This window comes from Leptonotus elevatus, chromosome 17 (assembly GCF_054856555.1).
Source record: "Leptonotus elevatus isolate MCC_2025b chromosome 17, RoL_Lele_1.0, whole genome shotgun sequence".
NCBI lineage: Eukaryota > Metazoa > Chordata > Actinopteri > Syngnathiformes > Syngnathidae > Leptonotus > Leptonotus elevatus.
Genome location: NC_141255.1, coordinates 14,496,657 through 14,512,067, shown reverse-complemented (window position 1 = coordinate 14,512,067; position 15,411 = coordinate 14,496,657). Strand labels below are relative to the sequence as shown.

The 15,411-nt window shown below is 42.6% G+C and overlaps 1 protein-coding gene across 1 annotated transcript in view; it reads right to left on the bottom strand.

Annotated features, from left to right (window-relative positions):
- Positions 1-15,411, bottom strand: part of plxna4 (plexin A4) — a 149,314-nt gene extending 133,903 nt beyond the window's left edge. The window contains exons 1-2 of the mRNA XM_086060010.1: positions 14,848-15,411; positions 977-2,291 (exon numbers count right to left, since the gene is read on the bottom strand). Coding sequence (XP_085916136.1) covers positions 977-2,215 — 1,239 coding nt within the window. The 5' untranslated portion in view covers positions 2,216-2,291; positions 14,848-15,411. The remainder of the gene's footprint in view (positions 1-976; positions 2,292-14,847) is intronic.

The window sequence follows — 15,411 nt, the reverse complement described above, 5'->3', positions numbered from 1 at the left end:
AGTAATCGTTTGGAGCCATTTTCATTTAAAATTGCCCAAATTCTAAGGCTGGGTATCGATTCTAATTTCCTCAATCGATTCGATTTCGATTCACAAGAGTTCAGTTTGATTTCTTTTTTTTCTCGATTCGATTCGCATCAATTCAATTCAATATCAATTCATTATGGCTCATCAATTATTCATAAACTTCAAGGATATGATAAAAACTTAACAAATATTAAATTCCAAAATACATTTTGCGGAGGCAGTAACACAAACATTGACATCAGCAAGGATGAGATGAAAATATTTTCATAATCTAATTCAATAATTGTAAATATAAATTAAAAAGATTCTGAATTGTCTTAAAGTGCAATAAGTCAGGTCTTTCATAAATGTAAAATAAATAATTTTACATTCATGTGAACAGTAAATTTCAAGAAAACAGTAAGATACAAAAAACTTTGGCCTTTAAAATTCAAATTTCTTAAGAATTTATGGGAAAAAGAGACATATAAAATAATCAAATCATGGTTTTATGAACAATATTAGGCTTGAAAAGGAAAATCTATTTGATATTGATTATTACATTTTTTAAACCCAGCCCTACCAGATTCTGTGATTTCAGCATATCAACAGTTCACTGATTTCTTTATTGCTTCATGAAAGAAAACTGATTATCTTCTGTGTTTAATCAAAGTAAGACATTTGCAAACATCTGTTTTTACTTGATCGAAACATTGATCGAACTAGTAACATGGTACATCACCCCCCCCTTTTTTTTTATCACTATACAAATACGAAGTACGAAATAAACACCAATCAACGGTTAATAAACAGTAATCAGGGGGAAAGAACTTTTGTGATACATTTGAATGCAAAATGAAAATGAATCTGATTTGTCAATTAATCGATTGAATAATCGATATATGAATCGATTCTAAAAACATTTGATAGTGACAGCACTAGCGTGTAGTACGTCCAAGCAAGTACTCACCGCGCTGCTGCAGGGGATATCTTTGACCTTGAGCCAGGCCAGGTCCAGCGTGCCCTCGCCCTTGTAGCACGACTGCAGCCTGTCCTTGATCCTCTCGTTGATTTTGCGCAGCGAGAAGACACACAGGGCCGAGTCCTGGGACTCCTGCTGCGGCCGCCTCTTCTGGCCCTTGGAGAAGACGGCGAACAGGACGTCGTCGTCCGGCGCAACGTCCAGCGAGCGCGCCAAGTTGGCGCCCGCTTTGGACAGATAGGCCGCCTCCAGCAGTCGATACTCCACGTTGCCGCTGACACATCCGATCGGTACCTCCACGTACGAGTTGAAAGCGGTGTCTGCTTTACACAGGCGGACTATCTTGGAGGTGTAAACCTGTTCTCGGCCCGCCGAGGAGGATCCAGTGGTCGGGCCGCCCCCCATTTCCGGCTGCAACGTAAGGAAGTAGACAAAGCTGCCACTGGCGAAGCCGTAAATGTAATAAATGTCAAAGTCCGGGATGACTGTGAAGGTGTCTGAGGGGATCTTAATCATGGAGGCCACAAATTCATCATGGAAGACGTAAGCGAACATCCCATCCTCCTCGGAATTCCTGGCCAACTTGCGACTGGAGATGGTGGGGAAGTACTCCGGTTTACCGTCCACTGCCGTGGCCACAAACAGCATGTCCGGGGAGGCGTTGCCGTAGGAAACGATGACGCCAAACACAGAGCCGCTCTCGTTGACGCCAGAGAGGTAGTGTTCCTTTTTGTGGAAAGGTTCTCCCAGTTTGAAGAGGTCGTCCAGGCGCAGCAGTTTACAGATGCCCTGGTAGAGGCTGCCGCACGCCAGCAGCCGGTTTTCCCGGTAGTCCATCAGCAGCATCTTGTTGACGTTGTTGGTGAGCGTCAGCGGCTCGCTGCAAGGCTGCACGATCCGCGGCGGGTAGCACTTGCGGTTGTCCTCGTCCGGGCCGGTCTCGTGAGACACCTGCACCTCCAAGCCCGGCGACAGTTTATAGATGCGATTGACTGCTCCCAAGTAAACGTTGCCATTGCGATAGTCCACCGCCAAATGGTTGAATGTCCATTCGGGGTTCTCGGCGCGAAACGACGCATACTCTTCCTCCTCAAGGGACGCCGTGATCACTTGGGAAACAGACTGCGGCGGCGCCCGTATCGCCGTCTTTGACGTGGCGAGCGGCGCCAACGTGTAAAGGAAGCAGCATAGAAAAAAGCAGGTCCGTGTCCTGGCGTGGGACGTCATGACGGTGCAGAGGGGGGCTGCGAGAAGCGGGATGGATCAGGATCAAGCCTCTTTCAAGATGGAGGGCATCATGCACCTAGAAGGCAACGAGAACACAGTGAGAAGCAGCACACATTCAACCAAAAGAAGAGAAGATAAGGAGTCGTCTCAGAGGAGGTCATCAACATGCACCACCTTCTCGCCTCTATGCACCTAATTGATTCTCCCTTCAGAGTAGCAATTTGCAACCTTTGGCCATTTCTCTGCTGCCTCCCAACAGGGCACATCACCTGCTGACTCTGCACACTGCTCAGCACCTTCACTTTGTCTTTTACAAACTAGCACAAAGAGGAGCAATAATTAGGAGGGGAAAATGCTCGCTTGCAGAAATAAGCCTGCCGATGTGTCATGAGGTCACTACAAACAATCACGTTCTGCATGCAATGTGGAGACTAAGCTAGGAAAGAGCAACACTTCCTGTAAACACGGCGCTCCCTTGCGAATGTCACCTGCTCGTTAGGTCTCCATGCTGGGAAGTTGGCAATCATCTGTGTGAAATCCAGGCAAGCGTTATAATCAACCTGAGCAGCCTACGTTTCGCACGACAGATCAAAAGATGACCGATTAACGGGCTTCACCGCAGTTATTGATCCCAAATCTCTTGGGAGGCGACGAGAGGAGATTTAGACAATAATCAGTAGCGCTTTTCTGGTATGTGCATTATGTGTGGCCCCACAGGATGCCATTTTGCTTTCCACTCCTGAAACAAAGTGATTCCAATGATATGAAGCGATTCCAAGACACAGTAGTACCTTGGCTTACGAGTGTGCCAATTTCCGATAATAATCCAGAGCGTGGAACCGCAACGCTGCTCCCTCTCCATCCTCAAGAGGCCATAACAAAGCGCCTCCTCACTTGCTATCTCAAAGCAGTGGCTATGAATAGAAAACTGAACAAAGGGAGAGATTAAAGTGCAAGACGTCGTGGCCGCACTTTCACTTATCCCCATCTTGAACTCAACTGCACTCCCAAGGTCAAGGTTAACTGTAGAAGCACACCCGTCGCCATAGGTGGGCCATAGGGGTCTGTGCCTGCCCACCAAGATGATTGTGCCCCCCCCCCCCCATTTGAAGCATGGATCTCCAAAAATAAACTTTCGTTATTATTATATTTTTCATAGTAGCTAATTTTATGTTTTCAAATACTAATGTCCGAGTGTCAGTAAACGCAACTCAGGTCTCGCGGACCAGTGGCTGCTTGTGCTCATTGCTGCTACTGCTCGCCGCTCGTGAATTGGTCTTGTTTTCGTGTCGGCTATGGCCAACAATAGCCGTTTGTTCAAAACAAATAAAAAGGGTGACATTCCCAAACAACATAAGGAGTTCCGAAGACCCTGGCGCACAAGATCAGCGTACGGCAAGTAAGGAGGGACATGCTACAAACTACATTCGTGTCGGCAACTAAAGAGCCACTTGAAAAAAGAAATCACGGTAACCACATATTGTTTGGGCATCTAAAATGAGGTTGGATTTTGCTTTCCTTTTTTTATTTTTTTATTTTGCTGCAGACACCGTTCAAACAGGTGGCCCGTTCGGAAAGACATGTCAGCGCATCCGCCATATTGGATGTGGTAATTGTGTTTGCCATTAAATTGGCAAATAATTTGTCAAATTGAGTCAGAATGGGATAATATAATCAAAGGTAATGGTTCCTTATTCATCCAATGAGTTGTGGCTTGATGATACATCTCCAAGGAGAAACTGAATGAGGCATCTTTACAAATAGCTTCACTTTGCCTCATCCAAAATGGCTGCAGCATCAACGTACTCACGACAGCGTTGCCGTCTACTGTGTGTGTATGTACTGTAAATGCTGTCTGTGATAATACTGGTCAGCGGGCGCCATTCAATGGTTGGATGCACGGCAGTGCTATGTGAATTTATCTAAATACACATAGTAACGAGATAACGAGAGACACCTGGGCGAGACACACGTTGGTTGGGGAGCTGATTGGGTGACACCAGGGGCTGGCATGACAAGAACAGGAGGACATGGTAAAACTTGACGAGACACTGACAAAGGGAGACGCACAAGGAAAACATGACCAATAAACCAAACCAAAACACAGACCATGACACTTCTTGCCTGTAAAAAGTCATTAGCAACCATTTGGAAAAATCAAAGATCAACTTGCTTCAAATTGGCCCATTTACGAGAGCATTTAGACAATTTTTATGGATCTGTCAGGAGCCCCTTTTAGCTTTAGCGATGATGATGGCGTAAGTGGAGGGTCGGGCGAGACATGACAATTAGAAGGCGACGGCGTTCAAAAGCAAGAGCCTGACAAAATAATCTATTTCCATTCAAAGAATGAAGCATTCAAGTGCAAAAAAATGATGACATGCTAATGAAGATAGCATCTTCGGTTAAAAAAAAAAAAGAAAGAAAAAAAACTTAAAAGTTAGAACACAAGAAGCGAATGGGATTAAGAGAGTGTGAGTGAGTGACAATGATCATAATTATGAATAGAGAGGATTAGGAGTCAAGAAAAAATGAATTTTGCAAAAATGAATCATATCAGTAATCTGATCTGTGTGCTTTTGCCACGATCGTCCAATTACAATGTGTGTTCCTTGCATACACAAAACGCAAATTATTCCTATAACCACTGCTCGGGATAGATGTAGGGATGCGGCATGGCTTAATGGTGGCGTGGTCGTCTTCCCACCGGAAGGTTGTGGGTTCCATCCTCAGCCCTTGTGACCATGACCATGTGTCTTTGAGCAAGATAGTGAACCCCTAGTTGCTCCCGATGCTGCATCAAGTTCCCATTTCAGACGCCACTAAGGCCACAAGAAAACTCTCATGCCAAACTCCAACCTGGACATTAACACAAAACTTCCTCTGATGATTAATAGTCACCATCAACAATGAAATTAAGATGCACCCTTGAACTAATCCCGCTAGCTACCCTTCCATCCGCATGGGGAAATAAATAAAGATTGAGCGATCAGGCCTGACACGGGGCTAAACTAACACCCTGAGCAGATGGCACACTCATTCCTCTCAGGGAGACAGTAGCGGCGGAGGAGGAGGCGGCGAGGATGGAGCCGCAACGTCCTTGGGTGTTTACATCAAGACGCGGATTAGCGGCGTGGATTACTGTCACCGGATACCCGCTCTGGATCGGGAGGGTCTAATCCAACACAGATATCATGAAGACCAGGAGAAGAAATGTACGACAGATGTTGGAATATATCAAACATGAAGAACGGGACGGGTATTTGACTGTTTCTTGATCAACTTTCTACGTTTCTTCCTAGGCGAGGTCATGAATCGGCAGTTAACTGGCACGAAACTATCAGAGCGAGACAGAAACATGCTGTACTGAGATTGTCTGAGCAAAATGAATTCTTATTTCTGTATGACATATTTCCTTGCGAAAAGCCCTCCAATTTCCATTCCTGGAATGTTTAAGAAAAAAGGAAGCGCAGGCAGGCAACGATTAAACAGTCGGACCCTCTTGAGTTTTAGCCGACATCTGCCCATCTTCTCACCATCTGTGTAATATTTGCCCCTCCTTCGCTTATTAAAACCAATTAGAGAACGGAAACTAAACCTCAGCTTCTCGGAATGGCTGCTCCAAAATGACGATGTATTGTCGCAACAAAGGCTGAAAATTAGTGTTTTCCAAAAGATCCTCTTTCATAATTCCCTATAATCTATATCTAACGCTCTCATTGGTGTAAAGATAGCCTCTCCTTCGTCTCTCCAAGTGCCACACACGCTTGCTCCCAATCAACAAAGCACAGATACTTTGCCGTATTTAAGACCACGGCAGCCAAGAATCGCTCTTAAATGTTTAAAAGGCCGCGCCGCTTTTTCTTCTTTTTTGTTCCGGGAGCTAATTCAAAGCCTTAAGCGGCCGTTCCTGCTTTTTCCCCACTCGTCTAATTTCCAGCCGCCCCACGCTAACGAGTAGACGAGGGGGAAGCGAGTGTGATGCGGGGCCGTGCAGACAAATCAGCTCTGGCCTCCATCAGCTGCACGCTGGCATCATCTCCAGTCCTGACACGTCTTCCCTGCGATCCTCCATTGCGACACTCATCCCCCGACCGTCTAGCTTTCAGCTCCTAACATCTGCACCCGCACTGAAAATCTGGTTTCAATGTTGTGGCTAATGAGTTGTGGTTTAGAGTACAACCATAAAGTAACAATATCCAAAAGTATGTAAATGCATCCTAGTACTGTACAATAAACCTTAAACATTTCTTGACAATAATATGTCATTACGTGACTTCACTAGTCGAAACATGACATTCTGATTAATATTACACTTGAGGAATATGAGTTATGAAGCAAAATCCAGCCCTTTTGCCACTTGCTGTCGACTGAAGATGACATCAATGTTGCTCAGGGCTTAAGCAACGACAAATCAGAGCTCACCAGTTTTCTGAAGCTGAGCTGTGATTGGTTGTTACCTGAGACCTGAGCAACTGTGATGTCATCTTCAGTCAACCGCAAGTGGCAAAATGGCCTCCTTCTTAGATGGATAAAAACAGGTGGAATTTGCTGCTTAACTCATATTCTAACGCAATATTAACCAGAATATCATATTTTGATTAGTGGGGCTGCATAGAAAATGTTATTGTCAAAAAAAATGGGGGGATTGGGGTGTTTGACTTCCTCTTTAAAATCTGTGTATTTATTATTTCTATTGAGGCAAACCATTGGTTAGCCAGGTGGGCATGTATTCCTGCCAATTGGCCTGTTCTCGTGTATTTATCGATGATGTGACTGCTAACAAAAGCAGCACAATAAATTCTGAAGTGTTTCGGACAATTTGATCTGCTCATATTCAGCTAAATGCTTCACAACTCATTGGATGGCGCTTCACAGTGCAGATGGACAATGACCCACTGAGTAAAAGTAGTGCTTCTTCTTAACAAAAAATTCAAGTCAAATTAAAACGATGCTTTCAAACTACTCTGTCAAGTAGCGTACTCTAACGACTCTCATTGTTGCTAGTTCCTACTGGACAACTTTTATTTGTTTAATAACCATTACCTTAACAATCAGATAGGGAAACAGGCCAAAATACCAGGACCTCAACTCAGTACCATGTATTGCAGTTCTACTATAAAAATATAGTTCCTTTCTACAGGCACAATTATTAATGCTGCTCTTGTATTGGATCTTATCAAACTAATAAAATGTCCCGTGAGTGTATTTTAGTTGAAAAATGAACAAAATTACATTGAACCCATATAAAGGGGAGACGATTCAGTATTGTGGGTGCAATCATAGTATAAAAGATGGAGGAGAGTGTCACAGCCAAAAATGAGTCCCTGTGTAAATAATAACAGTAATCAGAGCTCCGTGTTAGCAGGCCGTGCCCTGAGAGTGTGTGTGGGAAACGCCTGATGATTATTGGCATCGTGAATCACAGCTTCTGCGGTTGGCTTGCTGTAACATGCCAATGTGTCCAATAGGAGGATGCGCAGATGTGCTGATGCACAAGCAGGAAGCCCGAGGGAAACAGGATTGTATGACCGTGATCCAAGTCCAGACAAGTTTTGAGGGGTGAACTATCATCAGAACTCGATGATAGTTTTGAGGGCTACTTTGAAACAAATATTTTTCGCTCTCAACAAAACACATCTAGTATGCAACTAGTCTCATCCCAACATCGGGATTTTAGCCTGTTTTACTGCCGCATCACGCCCACCCCCACTCTTACAGAGGAGGCTTTATGGTATTTATAAATGAACTTGATTTGACTTTCAACATTTTAATAGAAATGTGCCAAATTCCAAATAATTACAGTCAACGTTTACCTCAATATCAATCGGCATGTGTGCCACTGATTTATCTGATTCCCAATCTCTTGAATTGACCTCCGGGATTAAGCGCTTAGTCGTCAAACGCTTGATAATTTACAAGGCTTTGTGTTGGTGATTAGAATGACACATTTAATTTGTCCGGCCAGCACACCAAAATTTGGTTTAGTGACAGAGTCTGTTGCCAACTGTTGGACAAAAACCACATCTGGGTGGATGGCAGCCTCTGGATTACAGCGCCTGCCTTTATAATCCAGATTGGTGATAAGGAAGTCTTAAAAGATGCACAGCTGGAAGCAAGGAGGAGTTGTTGTTTTCAGTGACATTAAATTGAACCCAACAAGGGTCACTCAACAAATTCATGTCCACATTTTGCCACATTTTTTACATCAATTCAATGGACATTATGATGGTCCTTCTGGTGTAAGTGCCATGACCACCAGGGGGCACCACAATACAGGCATGTCTATAAACACGAAGAAGACAGTCACAACTGCGCGGCAAGGTACAGTTAGTTGTTCTTTGCAAAGGATAAATAAAATATGTCTATGATTATTATGTTATCTATTAGGGTTAAATGTTTAATCGTAATTAATTACATGATTTCAATAATTAACTGATTAATCGCAAATTAGTGGCACATTTTACATCTCTTCTAAATGTGCAATAAAATAAAATGAACAAAATATTAGACACCCCCCACCCGCCCAGTTTATCATAATCTTAACATAAAAGTGGAAAAATATATTAACCTAATACAAATATTGTATCTTTTAGTTCATTGATACAGTAATTCTTAAAGTTATTTGAAGTTAAAGTTAAAAAGATGTACTGTACTGTACAAAAAAAATAATAATGTTTTTTTCTGCCAGTAGATGGCATACGTGTTTAATGCTGGACATTGATGACACAAAGTGCAAGAGCAGGCATTAATCTAGCGTTAAAAAAAAAAGTAGTTGCGTTAAAGGAACGTTAACTTAACTCAAAATTAAACCACTAATTTTGACACCCCTATTATATATACAACTTTGTTTTCAATAGCTATTCCAGCATGCTTTTCATATGGAGCTACTTTTCTGCTTGTGTTTACAAGCCTGCAGGCGTCCAATAAACAGAAGAGCAGGAAACTGACAGCCAGGCTTGATTTCTATAGGCCCTGTTTTAATTGCATGGACTTATTAGGGAAGAGTTTTGATTTATACATTTCCTGTAAAGTGCTTTCCCTGCGCTGGGAGGTGTTTAAAGTGAGCGGAGGCAGGTTTACACTCCATTACTGGGCCTTTTGCCTCGCCTCCCCGCTTGTTTGTCTCCCTTCAGATGTTCTCGCCGTGTGTGCAACCGCAGCCCTCAAAAGCCCGTGGCATAAACACATCAGACAAGCTTTCTCCCAGCCAGCCAGCCAGCCAGCCAGCAAGCCAGCCTGTCGTCCTTCACAGCTACAAGCGAGAGGATGCAAATTGTTCTCCCTCAACCCCCCCGACTGTCGTCGCTTCACACACGGTCACGGCTCGTGTTTTTACGCCCCGATTTTCCACCGAGCTCTACCGCCTCGCTGTTGCTTTTGCTGCACAGAGTTGTACAAACATATAGTACGTAAGTAAGCGCGGTTGCCAGATTTGCCGGCGGGGCCCCCGCAACGGCACAAGCAAAGCTCCGCTGGATCAACTGCGGCGTGACAATGCAAAACAGATGGACACAAAGGAAGGGGAGGAAAGGCTGAAATGCTCATTCACAAGTTCAGAGTTAAACTTGACAGGAGGGGGGGAAAAGCCACTTGGATGCTTGATGGAATACAGCAACTCACATTGTATATGCACTTGGCTAAAAGTGACCATTGCAGCTTTTTTTTTATTGCACAAGACTGCAACTGGGTTCACATTCTTTTGCACTTTGCCAGAACGTCACCTAAAACTTTTTAAAACATGATACCACCAAAATAGAAATAAATAAATATTGAGTGTAGTACTACAAGAATACAGTCAGGAAAAAAACTGCGGAAAAAGTTTGCTAGTTATGGGCCTGCTAAGCGGAGCAAGCAGCAGGCACATATTACTATCCACCCTAGAAAAGGGTTTATTTTTATTTTTTTTATATTTTATTCCACCGACTTTTCCGCAAAAATGCGGCCCGAACCGTAGATCGCACCGGGACAAATGAGGTATCAAACGATGCGGCTCGATCTGACTCGGTGCGGCATTATTTTTATAAGAATTCCCAGTTACCATGGCGACGCTATTCCCAAAAAACTCCCAAATAAAGTCCCATAGGAATGAATGGGAATCCGAAAGAGATCAACTCCAATCAAGCACCTTTTTCAAAGACACGCTGCGCGCGCATACGTTAACCGACCGATATGAAAATTAGCTCATTTTGTTGGAATTTTTGTCATCTTTAGCTCAGTGTCAAAAAAAAAATTAAGGAATGAAAGCTCTCCCCCCTGTGCGGGTTCAAAGACAGTGAGCAAAGGGGTGAAAGTCGCCTTTCTTGCATCAGTTAGAGCGTGACTAATTAAGGTCTGAGTGCTGGGAACCAAAAAATATATTTCCAAAAGTTTCACTTCAACTCGTCACCATGGCCACAATCTTTGCTCACTAGACATCAAATTCGCACATTTTGTAGCCACAAGCCTCTGCTTTCTGACAAACTAAGTTTTATTTGGCTAAGGTGTCATTTAGTACCTTTATTTTCACTTTAAGCGAGGAGAAGTCGCACTATTTTGATCTCTTTTCAATGTAATTTTCGCCGTTTTTCCCTCTTCATTTTCGATCAATCATAAGTTTTCAACCTGCTCTCATTTGGTCATTTTTCATCCGATTAAAAAACTGAGAACATGCTCGCGTTCCCCAAACCCTTGCCGTTCTAACGAGCCATTTCTGGAATCTGCATCTTCAACCGTTAAGTCGCGAGAGGCTTTTGTTTGAGGTGAGCGTAATCCTATACAAATCAATGGAGTGTTGGTGCGTGACGTCTCCTCACAACTTAAAATCAAATGTGTGTGCGTGAATGTGAATGTGCATGTTTTGTAAAGGGGCAGTAAGATACTTTTAGTTGATGTTGATTATGGTGAACTTCCACATTTCTTGAGCGATTTCAATGGTTTAAATTTTAAACTGTTCAGCTCATTGAAATGTTGGTTAAAATCAAATGTGTGTGCGTGAATGTGCATGTTTCTTAAAGGGGCAGTAACACTTTTAGTAGATTATGGTTAACTTGCACATTTCTTGACCGATTTCAATGGTTGAAAGTTTAAACTGTTCAGCTCATTGAAAAGAGTTAGCAGGCCCATTCAAAATTTCCGCGGGAATTTTTCTAGTTTTCTTATCTTGTACAACTTTTTTCATTTCCAAGTTTGATGCTTCTTTTTGGGTAAAATTTGACATTTTAAAATATGTTTTAATAAAATTAAAACTTTTTAAATGTTTTTGTCCTGTAAAACTTTTTCCTTGATTAATAAAAACTTTTGAACTTTTTTTTCAGCAAATTACTTTTTTGGGTACAATTTTTCTTGTAAAATTGCAAAATAAAAAATAAATAAATAAATATATATATATATATATATATATATATATATATATATATTGTACATAATATTACTTCAATATTTTCTATCCAAAAATATCCATTTAATAATTTGTGTATTCATGTATTAATTTTTGTAATCGGCTATTTAAAAAAATATATGTTTTATGGTCAATCTTACGTACACCTTTAGCTGAGCATTTTTTTGCCCTTAAAATTTTAACTTTATTCTAAAACAACAGCTATTTTTACTATGAATTACTTTAATTACTTTTCTTATAGCTTTACAACTTTTGTAAAAACAAAGAATGACTTTTTCTCCTTTTAGTGTGTCAATAATCCTCCCATGATAATAACAAAATGGAGCTTGAAAAGTTACAGTTTGTGAAAAAGTTGCACTTTGTCACACTCATCATTGGTGCATTTCAAGTTACTGCCATCCAACATTAACACATCCACTCATCATTTCTCTTTTTCTGGCCAAGGACAATTTCCGAGAAGTTTGGAGTTGGCAACATGGGTTGCCGTGGGGACACGTAAAGAATGTTGTGTGTCACAATTCAAGGGTGAGTAAATTACTCTCTGAACAAACAAAATGGTGACACGCAGTCACCACTAATGTATAAATGTATACATTGATTAGTCTGTGCAGCAGATGATTTTACATGTAAACAAAAAAGCGGCTTGAAGTGCTGAAAATGTGGAGAAATGTATCAGTGAGCTGCAGCGCAGCAATCAAACAGTCGCAGCCTGGGCCAGAACACAACAAGCAATGAAAACATTTCATTCCAGGAACACTACTAACTTCTCCCCGGCACTTGGCGGGGGAGTACTGGGGCCTGGCTGGGAGTCAATCGCTGCATTCACACACATTTCCAAATCCCATCAAGAAAAGCGAGAGAGAGAAAAAAACTAAAATCACAAAAGTCTTCAAAAGGGGGTATCACTGTGAAAAGCATGCAAACCCCATCGTAAGCCTCACTAAACCCCTCATGTAACATCCCCAAAACAAAATGCTGCTGTGCTATCCTTTCTCCTTTCTCCTGTCCATGTTTCTGTTTGTACACAAACTACTAAAGAGATCCTTCCTGGTGCTTACATATTAAGGAAGGTGTGCATGGAGGGAGCACTACTGATCTCCACTATTGTTTGGAGATCCTCAAGGATCAATACGCAGTCCCATGCACATTAGCATTGACTTGCTTGTAAGCAATTATTCGCATCCTTTGAATGAAGTTCCTGTCGATCAATCGAAAGGTGAAGGACACCGAGTGTGAGACAATGCACCTAAAAGGTCACAGACAAACCAACTGAAACTGCTTTTGCTTGAAGCCAAATGAACTACTAATTGACAGCACAGAGAAAAACATATCGGAAGTTGAATAGCATAATTGCCACCTAAAAAATGCTTAATTAAATACAAATGTATTGTACTACAAAGTGAAATACAACTGAACTATCGCCAGTGATTATTTATTTTTTTTCCTCACAGGCCGCTAGATGGAGCCTGTGTACCACCAATGGCAGCCAAACTGTATTTTGACAATCACTGGCCTTGGTCTTTATTTATCTTGTCATTTACAATATTCATAAAACAATACCAATGTGCTTATCAACAATTGGATTTGTTCTGGTTTTCCGAAAATGTGAAAATATGACTTTGGCAACTATGCTAGTGGGGTAACAATATGATGAGTTATCATGACATTTTTTCATATTTAAAAACAAATTATTAATTTTTACACATGTAACTTTTTTCCTCAAAGCCAAAATAAAAAATATATACTACAGGATACAAATTACATAAATAAAGGTAAGAATATATAATTGTATTGTATTTTTTTCTACGTGTAAAAATTTTTTTTTAGGATTTTTATAAATCACTGTCATCTATGCTCTCCCCCAATCAGATTATTTCTCCCTTAAATGTTTCCTAATGTCAAATTGGTCCTTATTTTCTTCAATATTATATTTCTTTTGCCCACTAAAGACTCAAAATAACTGCATTAATGGTTATTATCCTCATAAAAAAATATGCCAAAGCAGCAGTTTGCACTCTAACCCTAAACCCTAGGTGCGTTTTAGCCAATCAGAAGCCCTAAGAAAACCACGTCTGGAAAAGCCAGAGAAGGCAAAACCTCATTAAAAAGGCCCTAATCGGAGCCGCAGAACAAACAGAGAGCACCATTCATGTCTGCCACAGCCTCATCATTCACCGGCATGCTCATCTCACTTCATTCACACACACTCACACACTTCCGCCACTTCTCCCCAACTCCACCAAACGTCATCCAGCAAGGTTGCCGAACGAGATGAAGCATCAGCGAGGAACGATATTGACAAGGCCGCGCTCCCTTGTAACCATAACACCACGCCTGACGGACGAGGGGGGGGGGGAGGTCATATGTCAAAGTGACTCGCTTACAAAAGGCTACTGCCTGGCCCGGCTCGGGACCAGATAGGATTATCAAACTCCCCCTCTGGGACTCAATGTTTACCCTCTTCCCCTCATCGGGGACCTTGACGGTGGTAACGCACACTAATGGGCCACTTCTGACAACAAAAAGTGCACAAATGGGCAATAGTGAAAGGTGTTCCTAAAATGTTGCTTGATTACAATCATTTGCATCTGTGGAACTGAATGAAGTGGCCATCTCCATATGTGCCCAATTTGCCACAATATTCTTGTCTATAGTAAACAATTCATGTACATGCAGCGTTCGAGCGACAAATATCCCTCCAGGGCTCAAATGCAGCAACCCCTCCGGCCATATTCTGAACACAGACTTGGCACGCTAAACTGAATTGCAAACTAAATGTGACTTTACATGACGAGACGAAATCAAGAAAGCCAATGAAAGCACAAACCCACAATAAACCCACTACAACTGCTTGCAGACACAAAAAATCCAAAAGCCAATGTGGTTTTACGTGATAATAGTTGGCAACAGAAGCACGTTTTTGAGATTGATGATGAGACTAACAACCCCTGGAATGAAACCTGCCAAGTCACACTACGGGTCAAATTTGCCCCGAAAGGCATTTCATTTTAAGACGTGTGCCTCGCAGCCAACTTTGCATGATTAAACGCCTTATTAAGAGCACCAAATACTTAAAAAGAGCAAACACAGAGAGAATAATTCATATAAAGGTTTGTTTGGAAAAGCTTCCACTATCGTAGCTGAGCCTATAAAATATGCAGCATGCTTTAAAAAGCATGCGTGTTTATCAGCAAAGTGGGTGAAGCAGGTGCATCCCTCCGCAACCCCAAGACGTGCACGTCTGCCTGCTTACCTGTACTCTCTGCAGATGTCACTTCGCAGCCGCACTGCGGATGCAAGAGGCACGTCCAAAAAACAACACAGCTCCTCTTTCCTATCTCCCAAAAGACACAAAAATGAGAGAAGCTTCTATTAAATCCTGCCCTGGAGGCGAGTCCACTTTAAATCCACGCACCAAAAAAAAAAACAACCCCACAAGACTTCCACGAGCTTGCAGTGGCGGACCTCCAGCAGCAGCGGCAGCCTCCGGTCAGCCGGAGCTCAACACGCCGCTCAGCGCGCACTCACAGTCGGCCGCCGCACCTGCCATGCCCCAGCGAGGAAGCACTTCTTGGCCACGGGGGAAGAGGAGGGAGACGAGGAGGTGGAGGCTTTCAGCGCGCGTGCACGGAGAGTTTGGGATGTGACTCGGTGCGGCGCTCCTGCTCAAGTGACGCTCAGGGGGAGGCTGCAGCAGAGTGGGAGTGAGAGCAAGACGAGGGGGAGGAGGAGGAGGAAAGAGGGATGCCTTGGAGTTGGGCGCTTTTGCCCTTCACACTGAAAGAGGAGGACGTTCCGTGCACAAGTCAAGCAAAGA